The sequence below is a fragment of the Papaver somniferum genome, chromosome 8, assembly GCF_003573695.1.
Source record: "Papaver somniferum cultivar HN1 chromosome 8, ASM357369v1, whole genome shotgun sequence".
Classification (NCBI taxonomy): Eukaryota; Viridiplantae; Streptophyta; class Magnoliopsida; order Ranunculales; family Papaveraceae; genus Papaver; species Papaver somniferum.
In genome coordinates, this window is record NC_039365.1 from 100,721,048 (window position 1) to 100,733,411 (window position 12,364).

A 12,364-nucleotide genomic window follows, 5' to 3' on the forward strand; every position below is an offset into this window, starting at 1 on the left:
TTACAAGCAATAGAGGAGTGGTTAGATGTTCTACAATGAGTACACATCAGAGGTTTCCGTGGATACTCAATAGAAACTTTAAACACTAAAGCACCATATATAGACACAAGAATAGAGTTATGCAAATCACAATTAATTTTCATTTTAGCATAGACATGAGCATAACTCATCCTTATTCTATTCAGAGTCTATTTATATATCCTGCATAATGGGCACATTAATACAACTAACTATACTATCCAATCCCTTAGAATTCCACTTCATGTGTGGAACCTTCCTAAAATTCATCCATATGCAAAGAGTTACTAACTCTTCTAAATCCTTATTAAGAGCTTATGCCAAGGACGAACAAAAAAATAATCTTCTAGAAATATAGAAGGATCCTCTCTCCAACATAACAATTCTGTCTTCCTCGGAATCAAAATCGAACACAAAAATAGACTCACCATGTTGATTCATGTTGAACTCTCCCTTATCCTTCCTATCTAGAAGCAACATGTTTCACCGCCATAAACGAAAATCTTTTGCCAACAAAATCACCAACAACCAGATCCTGCCGATTCTTAATATCATCGGAAACATCAGCATTCGAATGAGAAACAACCTTCTTACCATTTATCACATAAGGAGATCTAAATCGCATCGTCTCATCTTAATATTGAAGCTTCTTCCTAGAGAAAAATTTCGACCATTTAATATATCCAAACGGTGGAGCTTCTTCAGAGAAATTAGGGTTAGAAACCCCGAAGAACCACCAGAATCGTCACTACCTACACCAACATCCATCAAACTGCATTACATCCTTGAGATCTTAAGAGATGAGATAGGCTTGAGTTTTTTGTTGTCCCTCATAGTACTTAATGTGATGTTAAAATTTTGTGGTTGTTGGATTATGATGTTAGGGATGAGGACAAGTTCATTCAGAATGGTGCCAGTAAGAATGGAAAGTTCTATGTAAGAGATATTTTCAAAGCTCTTACAGGTGAAGTGATTGATATGGGATGGACTAAAGTTGTATGGTTTAAACATAATATTTCTAGGCAGTATTTATTTATTTCTTGCTTATCACAAAAGATTGAAGGCTAAGGAATAATTTCAAATGCAAATTGTATGCTTTGTGATAGAGAAATTGAAGATGGAGAATATATTTTTTAACCTTCCTTTTCTCTAGTATTACCTGGCGAAGTTTACTGATGAAGATGGGAGTGTATAAGGAGCTTGCTACTTCATGGTATTCTGAACTTCTCTGGTGTGATAATAATTTTATAGGTGATGGAACTGTTATTATAGCTAAGAAATTGTGTCTGAATAATTTTGTCTATCATGTTTGGATGAAATGAAACAATATAGTCTTCTCATCTTAGAAGTTGAATCTTGTAGGAATTAGTCATTTGATTGCTTTGGATGTTAGACTTACGTGTGGTAATGCAAAAAATTGTCTGACAAAGATAAACATCATATCATAAGTTTTATGGATAACATGGAATTGATTGTACGAACAAGGCACAAAAGGTGGCGGCTTGCACTCAGTTGTATCCTGACGGCTCTAGGGGATAACTCTGGTGGGAGTGGTGTTATCTTCAGGAATCACCTTGGAGATACTGTTCCTACTGTTTGTGGTGGTTTTGCCCTTGCCATTATCATGGAACATGAATTGCAGGGAGTGGAGGTTGGACCGAAACTAGCTATGATAATAATTGTAGCAGACTGCATGTTTGCATTGATTCAATGAGTGTGTACAGACTGCTCTTTGGTGAAAATGTTGTTGCACGGAGTGTGTAGCATGTCTGGAGGAGGATAATTCATTTACAGAGAAAATTTTCCTATTAGATACTCCCATATGTATAAAAAGACAAATAAGAATACTTACATGTTTGCTAGTAAGCACCCTAAGGAAAATTTTATTATTATCCTTCATAACAGTTTTGACAGTAAGTTGCTTAGTGTTTTAGTGGAGGATCAGAGTAAAAATATATTTTTTAAAAAATAGTTTTGCTTTTATCTGGAATGTTTTGGGTTCTCCTTAAATCTGGCTGAAAATGCAAAAACCAAAATAAATAATTTCTAATTGATCAAAAAATAATTTATATATAAAAAAATAGAAAATTAAAGTAATAATATCTCAATATCTGTAAATAGGCTAAAGTGAAAATACGACATTATCTTTTTTACATAAACGTGGGTAGTACTAATCAATTACACAACATGGATAATTATAGATGCATAAAGAAAACATCATTTATCACTAAACACATGTACAATAACTGAATAACAGACTGATTGAGAATTTGAGATTAGATTTGACGTAACAACAACAACTCATCTCTTGAACTCAACCACTGGGGTACATTAAAAGTAGAAGCCTCAAATCATATCACTTCAGCTGTATTTGTGATCTTGATAATTATACAGACGTAAATTAAGATACCCAAACTTGGTTAAAAAGACTAAAATCAACAGTTCCTGGATGAAAAGGACATTTAGATTTTGATATTGTTTAAATATTGAAAAATGTAAAAATAATGAGGATGTAAACAGTTCCATCCTACTCATTTTCAAATATTTTTTTTATTTTTAATTTACATGCATTCAGTTTCATCCTTACTATTTTTTAAGTTTAAGTCAGGATGAATTTAGTTTCATCATTTCTATTTTTTTTGGTGTCCATTTCACCCATATTAATATTTTTACTCGTCCATTTGAACCATGTTTTAAAAATATTTGGACAAATGACTCATTTTCCGATTAAGCTATCAAATTCTTTATGCATGCACTTGTCGAAGTATCTTGAATCCTTGGTATAAATTTCCAAAGTACTCTTGCATGCCTATAGCTTTCCCATATTATCTTCAATTTTGCTTCACTAGATTCAATTGTGATATGACCATTAAATCTTTCTATAGACTAATATTACTTGTTCAATAATTTTTTTAGCGTTAATGAGTTTCACACGTACGCGTTGATAGCATTTTTCTTTGTTTACTTTTTTAGTCTTTTTTACACCTTTTTTCTGTAGTAATTGAGTTTTGGCCCTTCCAACCATCTCTTTTAGCCAGTCTTGTATATTATGGAATTGCATTTACATCGCACCAATCCTCTTGCCAACGAAAAGGAAAACTAGTCATGTCTCATGTGAACTTAGGCAACAACAATATGGAAAAAGAGTCAAAATGAATATTCACATGCACACTCGTACTCTCCCACTAAAATAGACACAAGTGATGCTTTACTTAACTTTTTCTCCTTCTCTTTTTGTAGTGTGTGAGATTTTCTGTCTATATATATTGAGAGAGATCGGCATTGGCAACACACTTCTCTTAAAAAGAAAAGCTCTACTGTTCTTATTTTCTTTTGAGAAAGAAGAGAAGAGAAAAATCAAAAATGGGTTTGGTTTTGTGTGTTGTCTTCAGCTATCTTCTATTTCTTGCAACAGCGCCTAATTCCTCTTCTGGAGATGAAGGCCAGAGTATCAAAACGTGCTCTCACAAGCTTCAAGGTAATCAAAATTGTTGTCTTTAATTAGTTTCTTATTGATTAGTTTTCTATGTTCACGATCAAATTTGATCCAAATTAAGTTGGTTTTGCTTTTCTTTTGTATTATTTTGGCTTTTGATCAGCCTAAACCAGATAATAGGTTTCGTCTCTCTTTTATCAACCTCTTTTCAATCTCACTAATTTTGCTCCAACGTTAGTTGGTAATTAGAAAGTTTTGCTTCCGTTTTCTTTGGTTTCTTTAGCCACTCAAATACTCATGTCCATATTTGTATAGAAAACCCTGAATTCATCAGTTATAGTTAGAGTTATTTTCTAATTTTCTTTCACCTCAAATTTCATCATTTAATTTTCAATTAATTTGAAGTTTATTTCAAAACTATTCGTTTTGTTGCGCTGATCATTTAGAACAGTATTATTATAGCAGTGTTAAGTGGGAATCAGTCGGTGGAAATATGACATAATTCGTGACTTATTAGTCCACCACCCACTATGATAATAATAAAATCTGATTAAAAATCATGGTGTTTGAAACATCATCATATATTTCTTTCAAACTTTACTTTTTTTTTGAAAAATATATTTTTGGTGCTATCATTGATTCTTATTATCAATAAATCTCTGTTTCTAAATTTCCCTCTCTTTTCCTCTTTTGCCTTTCTTCTGAAATTTGTTACTAGTTTTGTGTCACTCCTACTCCTCCGAGAAAACATACAAATTCAGCCACTGTATAATTGCATATCAATTCAGTCGCTATATAATTGCTCACTTTCAAGTATTAATTGGCCATTTATATTCAATAGTTACGTCTTTATTAAAGCAAAAGCCAACAACCCACTCATGCACTATGTGTTATTCTTCCATCAATTTTGTGACGCAATATTAGAATTTCATAAGTATACGTACATATGTACTGTATGTATGTGTTTGTATTCACGTACCAAATACCCTTTCTACGTATTCACTTACAGACCAATGAATCGCGCTAAACCACTATCTTCTTATGTTTGCAGAGGATCTCCACCACATAAACAACTCGGGTATACATTTAACACTACACAAGGTTCATGGTCCATGCTCACCTCTATCCGCATCACAACCGTTGATCAACATCCTGAATCACGATGAACAGCGTGTCCGTAGCCTTAACTCTAGACTCACAAAATCCACCATTACCACCACCTCATCGTCAAAATCACAGAAGTCAGTACCGAGATTAAAGCCCAAGTCCATCAACATTCCGTTAAAACCCGGGTCTGCATTAAACACGGGTAATTATTACATTAATATGGGTTTGGGTACACCATCAAAATCCTACCCCATGATTGTTGATACTGGTAGTTCATTAACGTGGCTGCAGTGTCAACCCTGTCAAGTATATTGCCATAGTCAATTGGGTCCAATATTTGCTCCTACTGCGTCAGGCACGTACAAACCCGTAACCTGCAGTGCAGCTGAATGCACTGGTTTAGAAGCTGCCACCCTTAATCCGTCAGCGTGTTCAAAGAAAAACGTATGCATCTATCAAGCTAGTTATGGTGATAGTTCGTATTCTATTGGGTATTTGAGTAGTGATGTATTAAGCTTAGGTCCGTCAGAAAACCTAAACGGCTTTGTTTATGGGTGCGGTCAAGACAACGATGGGCTTTTTGGAAAAGCAGCAGGACTTATTGGACTCAGTCGCAATAAACTCTCCATGTTAACTCAGGTATCTTCCAAATATGGGAACGTATTTTCTTACTGTCTACCAACATCCGCTTCTACCGGTACATTATCGATCGGAAAAACTGCATATGATCCAACAAATTACAAGTTCACTCCGATGCTAACTGATCCTCGAGACTCCACTTTGTATTTTCTACGTTTAACAGCCATCACTGTTGCTGGATACCCAATAGCCGTAGCTGCAGATAAGTACCAGACATCCACCATTATCGATTCGGGTACAGTAATTACACGGTTGCCTGCATCTATATATGCAGCATTGAAGGTGGCTTTTGCAAAAGGAATGTCAAAATACGCGACAGCCCCGGCGTTCTCGATATTAGACACGTGCTTTAAAGCGAGTAGCGCGGGAATTGTCGTGCCTCCAGTAAGTATGGTATTCTCAGGTGGTGCTGATATGAAACTGAGTGCCCAAAATGTTGTTATTGAAGTTGAGACTGGGACTACTTGTTTGGCATTTGCTGGTAGTGATGATGATACTGGAGTTGCTATAATCGGTAATCTTCAACAAGAAACTTTCAAAGTTGCTTATGATGTTACTAACTCAAAAATAGGGTTTGCTGCTGGTGGGTGTACATAGTGAAAGTGACTATGATATTCACAGGTTATACTACTGATTGATGAAATGGAAGGACCGTCTTTCCCTTTACTTAAGGAAAACAAAAATATATAAGAAAAATCATTTTTACTTTGTTACTTTGCCTTGTTTTGTTCCTTGTAAATTATCATATTTATATGATAATATGTGTCGAAGAAAAAAAAAATGAAAAACACTATACAGTTAGCTTTTAATTATTTGTAAAATGGGAAGATGTTTAATTGTGAAATACTGTAGTACTACTCTATTATAATGGAAGATATCAGCATAAAACTTTTCTATTTAATGAGGCTTATGTGGATTGTGATTGATTTCAATAGATCGACCCCATATCCAACTTCTCTAAGCTTGTACATTCGTCTAACCGGTTTCCTGTATCCCACTGTCTTGTTATCAAGGTTTGAAAAACGGCCGTTTTTTTCGAGAAAATGTCCGTTATAACGCTCACGCCCATATACCGTGCCCGTGAGGCTCACCAACACGCTTACCTAAATAACACCGATAAATAGGAAAAAATGGCGTTATTTAGACCCGTTATAACCGTTTTCACACCTGTGATTACCGTTTTTCTAAAATTAATATTTCAGTTTTTTCTTCTAAATAACATTTTAACACACGTTTTTTACACCGTATTTTCCGTTTTCATACCGGTTAAACCCGTTTTTAAGGAAAAAAAATTTGAGTTGGAGAAATTCTTATACAATTTTTAATTTCAAACTTACAACTAAAATTTCATAAATAATCATTAAACACTTCAAATTTTATAAACTTACAATAAGTAACCTAGTGACAGTAGTGCTTGAAATTTTAAAGACAAACCAACTTGTACCGGCATTTTTTTCCGACTTATTCAAGTATTTTCTGTTTTCTCGACGATTCTCAGTTGATTCCTCCTCCTCTTCCTCCGCCTCATATTGGTTCGCGTAATGCATTTGGCTGTCGTAGTTAACAGTATCGTCATCTTCATAACCATAGTCTTCTTCCTCATTATCATTACGATTATCTACTTCATTATTGATATTAATATTGGAATTATACTCTTCATTAATTCCTCGGGTATCTTCTTCTGGACGATCTTCAGTGTAATGAGAATTGTATATGGGATTTTCATTTTCATGACCTTGTGTATTGTCTCCAAATGTTAGGTTACCAAAGTCATAAACAAAGTTACTCACTGGCAACTTTTGATATGAGATTTCAACTTCTGGATCATGCCATTCGTATGGTGGAGGGAGAGGCTCTGGATTATTAGCTGCTTCCTCTTCCAATTCATTTAACCAATGTTCTTCCTGAAGTAAAACTGGTGTTTCATCATCCCCTACTATCCAATCAAGCATATTTTCATCTGTCAGCAGGCTATGAACATCGTGGACATCGATGTTATGTCGCTTTGCTTTACCTTGAACTCTTTGCTGCTCCAATCTTAAATTGTACTGAACATATACCAAATCGTTTATTCTTGACGAAACTAAACGGTTGCGTAGTTTGGTGTGAATTCTTTCAAACACACTCCAATTCCTCTCGGATCCAGACGATGTGTTTGTCTGGCTTAGTATCTTTACCGCGATCCTCTGGAGTGATGGAAACTGAGCACCGTATGACAACCACCAGCTTACAGGATCACCTTGCAGAGCAGCCAATCTTGCTGATGGTGATGCAAATTGGCCTTGCATCATTTGCATTCTTCCCGCCTAAAAATATCAAAAACTGTGAATAGAAATTCATATAATTACGAAATTAATTGTTAATAAAAATTCACACCTCTAGCAATCATGTCGCTTGTTCTTGAGGGCTACTAATCATTTTTGATATAACTTCACTGAGACAAATTTGGGGCTGAGAAATTTCATTGTTGATGAGATTGGCTGCTGGGTTGTAGATATAATATGGATTCAGAAAATGCGCTGCAACATGAAGAGGAGAACTCAACTGATCTTTCCATCGTCGGTTAATCACACCTACAATAGAATTATTTCGAGTTTTACCCAAACCCCTTTCTATAGTTTCCACACATGTAGAAAGTGCATGAAACAAATAACACATGGTAGGTTTATCTGAATCCAAGAAACAGATCATTTTCAATAAAGGACCAACCATCATGCATGCATTTTGGCATGTGTGCCAAAACATCTCATTCAAAATAATGTTTTTCACATCTTTAGCCGTACGAGTTTTTCCTTCTGGCGAGTTCACAAATTCTTGGTCTACAAAAAGACTCTCGATTGCATTACGTTGATCAATGATACTTTTGATTGCGATAAAATTTGTCGCAAACCTTGTTAAGCCAGGGCGCAATAGATTGCGTCCCCCAGAATGTTGTCTGAATCTAGCAAGAACCCAACCATGATTATAAATAAATTTACTGATTTTTCTAGCTTCTGAAATCACACCTTTAACAAAGGGGAACTTTTCAGTATCTTCCAACATTAAATCCAACACATGAGCTGCACAAGGTACCCAAAAAAATGTACCATACTCTATGGCCAATCTCATACCTATTAAAACAAAATGAGAAATGAATTAATAATATATAAAAATAAACAACTGTAATTAAATTAAGTTGTAATAGTTACCTGCGGCTTTGAATTGGGATCCTTGATCAGTTACTATTTGAACAATATTTGTCGGACCAATATCTTCTATAACCGGTCTGAACAAACTCATCAAATACTCTGCTGTCAACCGATTATGCTCGATGTCAACGCTTTTCAAAAATGTGTCCCATGGCCACTGTAAACTAAGAAGTTTACAATCGTATGGTTATTTTTGTTTTTCCAACCATCTGACATGAGTGTACACCCATACTCTCTCCAATAATTTCGTTGGACCGACACCACATCCTTCTGAATCCTTTGTTTTTCCTGCCTTAATAATGGGTTCGACAACTTATAGGAAGACGGAGCTCTGTATGATTTTCCGAAATTTGCAACTGCATTGAATGCCTCGTGGTACTGAGTTGAGTTGGCCACATTGAAGGGAATATCATTAGCATAGAAAAAACGTCCAACAGAAGAATCAACTTTTTCCCGGCATGTTTTACTTCTCCCAAAATTCGCCATGCTAGGTTGAGAATCCCTATTAGTATTATATTGTCCTCCCATATCTACAGACATCCTAGGTGCTTGGTGTGGTGTACGCATTGAAGAACTAGGTATGTCCATAGAGGCCTGTGGACGCTGTGATGTACCTTCTCCGGCATTAGTATTCTTACTTTTTCGTCCAAAAAGGTTCTTCAACTTCGATAACCCGCCCATTTTCTTTTGTGTTACCGGCGCTTGTTCTTCTTCATCTATATCATGCACAGGGTTCCACGGTTCATTTTCATACATATCTTGAATTTTGTATCTTCATATTCAGTTTCTGGTACTCGTTGCCGTTTTGCTTTGTTTCTGTCTTGCACCCATACTTTTGCTAAATTTTTAATCTCAGGTGGCACATGCATGCAGGGAGTAATTGTACCTCTTTGTTGTGCCAAATGCATTTTGAAACGCGAAATTCCCGCAGACACTTCTTTTTCACAAAAATTACACTTCAACTTTTTACCATCACTCATTACAGTACAATATGCATGAAAAACATCTCGTTTTGCAGATGTTGATCCTTCCATTATATTCTGTAAGTAGGAAATTTCACATAGCAATAAGTGATATATAAATACAAGTTAAGTGGACATATTCCATCAATATAAAAATGGTTAGAGTAGCATTATAATTAGAAATCACAAGTTGCATTAGTCATTTACTCAACTTGAATATTAAAAGTTGAAATTAAGGATCGTGTAGCCTCTCATTTTTTCATGATTGAGAACAGGAATACAAACATACCATACATCAATTCATCATGCCATTTTTTTTATAAAGAAACAATGATTTTTTACGTGCCAACTGATTCAAGTTGATGGACTATTTAATTATGAATATTAACATTTATTAAAACATTTCTTAAATAAATGATAATAAAATGAACAAAAAATCTATATTTCTTAAAACATTTCTTAGATAAAAATGAAACATTTATTAAGTAAATATACGTTAATAGAATGAAACATTTTTCACTTAACATTTCTTAAATATTTCTCAAACATCATGAAAGAAAAAAACATCGATATTTCTCAAACATCTATATTCACTACTCTAACATCATGAAAGAAAAAAACGATAATAAATAAATTAATAACGTATTAATAAATTATATCTCTAATTGAATGAAAAATCTACAAAAAATAATATACCTCTTAAACTTGTATTTGAGAAATTCAAAATGTAAAGCATTCCTTTGAGCAAGAAGCAGAGAACCAGAGAACCAGAGGTATTGATTTCATAATTCTCTTCTTGTCCTTTTAAAGCATTCCTTTGGGCAAGAAGACATAATAGCTAGCAAATCGAAATATTCTTGAAACATTTGGAATCTCGTTGCATGCGTATATAAGCACAGGCTAGCTATGTCTTTGATCATGAAACCAACTACTCTTTTTACTTTTTTTTTTGTTTTATTTCTTTAACTTTTGAGTCTGAACTCTAAAGTACAGACCACATGTAGCATATACTGTACACACCTCCAAATGAAAAAGAAAAAGATAAATCGACTCCCTGACTTCCCTCTCTCACTCTCTTTTTCTCTAGCTAGTCTCTGACTCTCTTCCTGTTGCATTCCTTGTTGGTTAGTCTTGTAGCAAGTAGCTAAGAGCCTAGGAGTATTATTTGACAACAAAGTTTTGACTGCTTTTGAATCCGAATATGCATTATTGAAATATTGGGGAATGCATTGAACTATTCGAGTGACAACTTGAACATATCAAGTGGATAGTGATAGTATGCGTGTATAAATATTGTCGGTAGACGATAACTACAATGCATTATTATAAGTCATAGACTTAGGGTTGTGAATTTTACTAAATATCCATAAATTTATATGTTAAAAATCCATAAACAAATAAATAAAAAATCAAATAAATAACTTAAACTAAAAAAAATGAAAAAACGTAGTAACAACGTTATTTAGACCCGTTGTAACCGTTTTCACAGCTGTAATTACCGTTACATAGGAAATTCAGATCACAAATTATTTATTTTTCTTATTTAACCGTTATCACACCCGTTATTTTAAAAAAACGTCAAAAAAACGCGTTTTATTCCTATATAACGCGTTTTTGACCCAAAACGTGCTCACACCCGTCAAAACACGTTATAACGGTCACGCCTAGTACCTGTGACCTGGGCCGTGACCCGTTTTTCGAACCTTGCTTGTTATACAGCCTGTTTCTGAATCACAGTTTAATCTAGCTGATTTCCAAACATTACCGAGTGAGCTCTTGAAATACCCCACATCTGGCAAATCCTTCAAGGCTTCAACAGTCCTTTTACTCTTTTAGGCAGTGTGGCTCGAGTGATAACGCGTGCTTTTATCATAAGGAAGATGTCTATATAATTCTTAAATGCATGAATATTTGTATTCCTACAGAGTCACACAAAAATCACCGCCCTTATGAAATTTGTTGCATGTTCAGGTGATGAGTCTGGTGGTTCTACTTCGCAGTGGCCGAACAAGGAACCCAATGAAAAAGTGGGCTTGTTTATTTTGTTATTCGGGCTTAAGGCTTAAATTTAGACTTAGGAACTCAACTAAAACGAAATCTGTTTTCAGACATACAACATTCTTTTAAGGCATACCTAATGATATCAAAATAGGATCACTAGGTTGTAAAACTCATCACTTCTTATCCATCCTTTTTTTAATGTTGGCAGTTACGCTCTTACTTAATTTGATTAAATCTAGTGGTAACGATTAATTAGTAAAGATAATGATTGATTAATGTTAAATATAGTGATGGAGTCCTAAGTATTATTGTGTATTAGAAGAGAAATCAAATTTGTGAAAGATAGTTAGGGTTTTTAGAGAAAAAGAGGGAGAAGTGAAAATAAAACTCAGTTTTTGAGATTTTAGTGACTGGAAGTGACCAAAATGTGTGATTCAAATGATGAAGGAGAATCTTAAAGGCCAAAAAATACACATTAGTCATTACGAAGATTGAATTTTTACAAACATTTTTGGTTGTTTAGTGTTAGGTTCGGTTGATAAACTAAGAGCCGAACCTTGTCGGAAAGATCAATTTGGCTAATAAATTTATAGCTGAACCTCACTATATGACACAAATATCAATAGTTCGGATAACTCGAACTGCAGTCATTGTTAACTGAACCTATAATTTATAGGCTTCGCGCCTACAAGTTAAAACCCGGTTGCCAATTCTACCCATTGTGTAGTTATGCCTTTTGGCCTTGATGTGTTGTAGAAAGTGGTAAAAAGAAGTTGGTTTCTCATATTTGTGAAGGTTGATTTTTATACTCAAATTCTAATATTTAAACTAAAAACCTCAAAACAAAGTTGATATCAAGATTATAAGAAGCACTGAGACTCGGGATTCCACCATTAATCGGTTAAGTGATTCAATGTAATCAATATTCATGCAATTCATCCCAACCAAACACCCATACCAGCATTGTCAAGTCTATCCCAGCCAAATCCAGCGATTAAATATCTCTCAAACAA

The 12,364-nt window shown here is 34.6% G+C and overlaps 1 protein-coding gene across 1 annotated transcript; it reads left to right on the plus strand.

Moving 5' to 3' along the window:
* Nucleotides 1-3,295: 3,295 nt before the first annotated feature.
* LOC113302295 (aspartyl protease family protein At5g10770-like) lies at nucleotides 3,296-6,101 on the plus strand. Its single transcript, XM_026551201.1, has 2 exons — nucleotides 3,296-3,496; nucleotides 4,506-6,101. Exons 1-2 carry the CDS (start codon nucleotides 3,382-3,384, stop codon nucleotides 5,795-5,797), a joined length of 1,407 nt encoding a protein of 468 aa, XP_026406986.1. The 5' UTR covers nucleotides 3,296-3,381; the 3' UTR covers nucleotides 5,798-6,101.
* Nucleotides 6,102-12,364: the final 6,263 nt, after the last annotated feature.

Coding starts and splice junctions, on each gene's coding strand:
- LOC113302295 (XM_026551201.1), top strand. CDS start 3,382: ATGGGTTTGGTTTTGTGTGTTGTCTTCAGCTATCTTCTATTTCTTGCA. Junction 3,497..4,505: donor GTGCTCTCACAAGCTTCAAG/GTAATCAAAATT, acceptor TTATGTTTGCAG/AGGATCTCCACCACATAAAC.